Source organism: Triticum dicoccoides, chromosome 2B, assembly GCF_002162155.2.
Source record: "Triticum dicoccoides isolate Atlit2015 ecotype Zavitan chromosome 2B, WEW_v2.0, whole genome shotgun sequence".
In the NCBI taxonomy this organism is placed as follows: Eukaryota; Viridiplantae; Streptophyta; class Magnoliopsida; order Poales; family Poaceae; genus Triticum; species Triticum dicoccoides.
Window position 1 is genome coordinate 740,725,731 of NC_041383.1, and position 6,509 is coordinate 740,732,239.

General features: G+C 40.0%; 1 protein-coding gene across 2 annotated transcripts in view; it reads right to left on the bottom strand.

Moving 5' to 3' along the window:
• Positions 1-4,768: 4,768 nt before the first annotated feature.
• The window catches only part of LOC119365992 (squamosa promoter-binding-like protein 8), a 5,241-nt gene continuing 3,500 nt past the window's right edge, over positions 4,769-6,509 (bottom strand). The window contains exons 2-3 of one of the 2 annotated variants that reach the window (XM_037631655.1): positions 5,615-5,769; positions 4,769-5,468 (exon numbers count right to left, since the gene is read on the bottom strand). In XM_037631655.1, coding sequence (XP_037487552.1) covers positions 5,077-5,468; positions 5,615-5,769 — 547 coding nt within the window. In that variant the 3' untranslated portion in view covers positions 4,769-5,076. Of the gene's footprint in view, positions 5,472-5,614; positions 5,770-6,509 lie in introns of both variants that reach the window. The other variant, XM_037631654.1, reaches the window with a different exon arrangement.

Consider the following 6,509-nt stretch of genomic DNA (forward strand, 5'->3'; position numbering starts at 1 on the left):
TTTACAAAACCCATCGCTATATCCCCGTGAGTCATTCACATGCTCACTATACCAACATCCTTGTTACATGGTTTGTTCTTCTTTCTCATTGTCGTGTTCCGGCATCCCTGTGAGCTAGTCACCTGTGTCTGGCTAGACGATGATGGATGCCATCACACCGAGAGGGCCCTAAGAATAGCTCTTCGTCGTCAGAGGATCAAATCCCACTCTTGAGCTATCTTTGCCCTTGTCAAACTTTCTGATAAACCCGTAATTTGTCGTTATGATCACCGTGTTACAGATGACGTTGGAGTAACCCTATATTTTACCATTCAGTTGGAAGTGACTCGATAATCTCATGGTCTAAGTGTAGGATCAAAAGTATGTCTAGAGGGGGGGGTGATTACACTACTTTACCAAATAAGAACTTATCCTTTTCCCAATTTTAGTTTTAGCCAAGTTTTAGCAGTTCTACCAAGTGAAGCAACACCCTACGCATGCAAGTCTAAGAGTTGAGCAGTGGAAAGTAAAGACTTTGCATATGAACGTAAAGGAGGGATTGGAGAAATAAACGCAATGAAGACATGGAGATTTTTGGCGTTGTTCTGATAGATGGTGCTATTATATATCCACGTTGATGGAGATTTCAACCACGGAGGGTAATGACTGCGCGAGTCCATGGAGGGCTCCACCCACGAAGGGTCCACGAAGAAGCAACCTTATCTATTCCATCATGGCTTACGTCCACGAAGGAGTAGTCTCATTCGGCTAGATCTTCACGAAGTAGGCGATCTCCTTGCCCTTACAAACTCCTTGGTTCAACTCCACAATCTCTCGGAGGCTCCCAAGTGACACCTAACCAATCTAAGAGACACCACTATCCAAAAGGTAATAGATGTGTAGTTGAGTGATGAACTCCTTGCTCTTGTGCTTCAAAAGATATTCAGATTGCAATATCAATGAATTAAAAACTTAATTCAAGTGAAAAATAGTAAGAAATAACCTACTAAAATAAATAAAAAAGTGTCTCTGTTCAACGCACTTTTTTTCTTTTCTCAAGAGCAAGGAAAAGTAGATTTTTTTTCCTTGTGCCCTCAGTGGCATATGAAATGGATGAATGTAAAAAAATTAGCAACCCATTCCTGCAGGATCTCTTGCAAGAAGAACAATCTCCAACTCTGACTTGTCAATTTTATTTATCATGAAAATAGCAAGTTAAATGAATTTATACGTGCACCACTTTATGTTCTTCTTTGTAGATTATGTTTTAATAGCAAGACATATATTACAAAAAAATATTTACATAATTTTTAAAATGTACACCGTGTATTTGAAAAATATTAACACTGTGTATTTTTTGTTTGTGTAATTTTATAAAATGTTGATAGGATTGAAAAAATGTAAGATGTTTCAAAAAAATGTAAGTGACAGTGTGGAAAATTGTTATACAATTTAAAAAATGATCGTGCAATTCAAAGAAAAGTTTGCTATTGTTGAAAAATATGTACATTAATTTTTTGAAATGTTCATGTGTTTCAAAATTGTTTGTGACATTTTATACAATGTAGGAAATTGTTCACATAGTTTAATATTCTTTTGTGTCATTCTAATTTTTTAACACATATTCAAATAAATGTCCAAAAACATGCATTTTATTTAATTTTATTCATGTATTTTCAAACAATTAAACATGTATAATGTTTTCATATGTATACAAAAACTGTAAAATTTGTATGAAAAGGTAGACACAAAGCACATATTTTAAAACTATATTAAGCATTTTTTTTAAATGTTGAATGTATATAAAAATGTTCCTGATGTATAAAAAATTGGACAAGGTATATGAAAAAGAGTAGACATGTGTTGAAGAAAAGAAAAAAAGAAAAGGAATAAAAGGGAAAAAAACTGAGGGAAATCAGTGAAAATGGTAGAAAGAAACAAGGAAAACCAAAGAAACTCAAAAAAAAACAAGAAACCAAGGCAAACAGTGAAAACCAAAAAAATAAAAACACATAAAAAAGGCTCGCAATAAGTGAGACATAGCTCCAGCGGCTTTGCACAACCCGACATTGGGACCATTAGCCTGTTTACGGGCCTGTACAGTTTGTGTCATTAGAATGAACACATTCTCTAAAAGAATGCTAGAACACATTAGATTTCTATATCTCCGCCTCCACATCGCATAGAGAGAATATCACATGGAAACAAAGTTTTGGCGGAAACAACCTGTTAAACTATAGTCGAAGTTTTACTTTTTATAAAAACAATACAATATGGTAAGAGTGTAATGTTCTGTTAGCATGGGAAATTCAAGTTCAAACACAATTTCGTTTACGAGGTACATAAAACAAAATCAGCTTTAAATAGTGCCGACAGGAAACACACTATTCATTTCTGATTTTTTTTCATAGCTCGTAAATAGTTTTGTGTTTGAACCTGGAATTTAATTAACATGGCAATTAACATCCCTCTCTTAACATAAACGTATTGTCAAGAATATTTTAAAACTTCCAAACGTGGTTTTCAGGAGGTTTTCATTGAAACTTGGTTTACACATGATATTCTCTCCATCGCATATAAGGTATCTTTGTGGACTCGAAAGCTTGTTCCAGCTCTTCCAGTCGAACACCAGATATGTGTCTTGCGAACATATCAGGGCTATATATTTGTCTTGCGAATAGACAAAAAGAAACTGGTAGCACGGACGGCACCAAGGAAAAAAGTCGCGGAGCTAGCCCTAGCCAAGCTGTGCTGCTTGAAAGGAGAGATCGGTCGGGCAAGTGAGCGATTAATGGCCAACTTGACAGGTTACCAATCAATCACTGCTGCTAGCTCGGCCGGCCCGTGCATCGCCGTGTCCACGTAGTACTTGCTGTACGTAATCCCCTCTGGGAATCATACGGCCGGCTGGGGTACGTACAACGTGCATGCATCCATCGTCGATCCCACATGCATAGGTTACAGCCTCCTTCGGTCATTCCTCTCATCCAGCCATCCTCTCTGGCAGGCTATAGCTACTCTCAGCCTGGGTTGCCGGCCGGGTAACTATGCTGTGAAGTATAAAAACCGGAGAGTTGTCGAAGTACTATACGTACGGCAGGCAACAACACGCGGCAGAGTAACTACTGGGTAAACAAATGGGATTGGCATTTAGTGCATGTCCCGTCCATGGATCGACCACGGCTACCACAGCGCATCTTCGCTCGCCAACACGTACACCTTACGTAATGTAAGTACGTATGCAGGCAATTACTACTCCATGCATGCATGCACGTACGCACGTAGTACGTACGTTACGTTACAGCCTATTAATGGCCGTAAGGCCACCAGAATATATGGTACACAACGGAGAGTAGGAGTATTGCTGTCTGGCAGCGCATTGATCCATCTCTTAATGGGTCGCAAGGCCGATTGATATGACCGATTGGCCGGTTCAGCTAGGCGATCGATCGACATGGATCGGGCTGATCGTCATCAAGTCGCTAGATCCATCGATGATCGGGGGTTAGTTACGCTGCATGCATAAGTCAAACCCTCTCAACAACCGGTGCCGTAACGTCATTAGCTCCAAGGATCCAATATAATTCCACGATCGATTAGGTTGATGCATGCATATAAGCCAAAGAAAAAATCTTTGTCTTTAGGAAAACATCACCGAAAAGCCAGCACCTCTCTCGCCCCATACTGCATCCGTTGGTTCAAGAAGGACGGCGTCGTTTTCTGTAGATTATTAGTTTGATTAAGACATATTTTGCCACATGTTTTCTCTATACATTTGCACTTCCACTCGATGATTTAGTTATGGTTGGACAAACTATGAAACAGAAATTCATGGTACTTTGTTGACAAAACCACTAATTTACAAAAAAAAAAGTATGAAGGAAGTGGGTGGTGGAGGTGGCTGTATTATTGTTTTAGCACAAGGGGGCGTTCCATAGATAAAGCGGTACCTGGGCTGATTTCTATCAATCTTGAAGCTCCACAGCTCCATTCTTCAGCAGATGCTATTTGAGTGTGCCCAGGTGGTGGGGTGAGTGTGTCTGTGTATATGTTATACTCTGTGGTTAGAAAATTAAGCACCAGTACCACTTTCTTCAAATTATAATTTAGTTAAATTATTTTATATGTACCCTAAATTAAGCGAATGTATTGCCATAGGTCAAGAATGCAATATTCAATGGAAAAATATATCAACAAATCTTACAACGACAAATTGTTAGTTTACAAGGATCTTTCATCATAAAAGTAGCTAGCTAAGATGTGCTTGCAAGATCATCGCTTGCATGAATAGTATATGAATGTACCCGGTGATATATGAATGTACCCGGTGACCAATCTCCATCGAAATGGGTCCTTAAATCTGAGATTAATTAATAGGATGGTTACCATCAAGAAATCGTGATCAGCCGTGGAATTTTGTATCAACATTGAAGTTAAGTCGGCAATGAATTTTGTATCAACTGGAATTTCAATTAAAGTTTGTCTTGTTTAAAAAAAATCAAGTGTATGTGTGTGGAGCAATGATGCTATGTTTCATTCCTCTAACTTTAACTTTAAAAAATGGTAGTTTTGGACAAAACATAATTTGTTAGTTCCCGAAAAAAAAGACTATGTTAATATCTACTCCCTCCATCTCATAATATAGTGTCAAAAAACGTCTTACATTACTGGACGGAGGGAGCACTCAACATTTTTCTTGTTGTTTGGATTAAAGTGCAATATGGTCCATAAAAAGCATATATGTTTCCAAAAAATTAAACATGTTCTCTCATATATATGGAACTGAAAAAGTTTGATGCCCCAACCATTAATCAGCTGTGACGTACAAAGAACATAACTACTGCCAAGTACATGAGGCAACTTATAAAGGTACTAAATGTATGCATTGTACTAGTACCACCTTTTGGGAGGGCATTGAAGCACCTCTAACCAAATATATATAGGAAATTGCCACTGCACAAACTACCATTATTATATCATATTACGGTAATTAATACAGACAGGATAGAAAGAAATGATCCGATCGACGTACACACACGTACGAGAGGGAGCATTAAATAATACTAATTATATTAGCTTTTTGAATAGTTTGGATTGCTAGTGATCGAAGTCGAGATCAAACATGGCCTGTCCGAGCTGAAGGATGTTGCTGTGCTGATGGAACCCCAAGCCTGGCTGTTCTTGTTGCACTTGGCCGATATTTGATGTGTTGTCAGTGCTCGAGACAGCTTGGCTCTGAGGGAAGCACGAGCCTGCAGAGGACGAAGGGAAAGGGAAGCCATGTTGACTCTGCAGGTGAAGACCATGGCCATGGTGTCCTTGCTGCTGCTGCATTGATGCTTTCCCCTTGGGATCCACCTGCATTTCTTTCACCACCTCGCCGAGTCCCATGGTTTCGTCCTGATTTTTGGACAGGTCTCCACTACCCAGCTGTACTTGTATGTCCATCCCGTCTCCGGTGCCGGTGCTCTTGCTGCTGCTTCCGGCTGCTTCTGTTGACAATTATTTGTTAGTTTTTGGTGGTGTTAATTACTACTCCTTGGTAAGTTGAACAAAGGAATCTAGGGTAAGATTGATGATTATGCGTTGAATGCATGATTAGATAGAGAAAGATGGACGGATGCATTTCACGTACTGCCTTTGGTGCTTGCTGCTTTGCTGGCCTGTGTCCTCCTCTTGTCAGCGGCATCGGCCTCCGATGGCTTTGACTTCCTTCGACGGCGGTTGTGGTCGGCGAGGCGCTTCCTGCAGCTCTTCTTCGCGTCGTCGAACTCATCAAGCAGATGAAACCTGAACAAGAAAAGATAACATGCTAGAACAAATTAAGAGAAGAACTGTATAAAGAGTGAAAAAAATAGCACGCTACAGAAAATAGCGTGGACCCTAAAAATATGCTATTAGCGTGCTATAACGCGCTATAGCGTGCTATTAGCGAGGCATTGTACATTGATTTATTTAGCGAGACGATTTTCTATATGCTATAGCGTGCTATTAGCGGCGTTATAGCGCGCTATTTTTTTCGGTGCATACACATGAAATACTAATGTGTGACAGACAATACACATAAAAGTAGGGACACATGTGCATGATGTATCATCAGTTTATCGCTGGCATGCATGCAGACATGAGCTGGCTGCAAATCCTAATCCTAGGTAAGACACGAATTAGTGCATGATCAGAGATCAATTCTGGACCGAAAGAACATTCCGGCTGGGGACCGACGCAGTAGCTAGGCAATGATGATCCTGAACATGAGAAGCATATATCCCAAACTGTTGCCATCGATCCCACGCAGACAGCTTGGAGCTTTGCAGCCGACTCATATGGAGTGTCTCCATATGGTGTGTCACACTGCAAGTGATCCCACTGTTTCCCTTTGAATGCTTTGCTACTCTTCACACGTGCATCCTAACAGAGATCTCGCTGAAAGGGCAGGTAAAAGGGATGGTCTGATAGAAATGCCTTTACGCTGTCTGTCCAACACATTATTATATATTACCACAGCCACAGCCCACAGGCAGGCAGGAGAG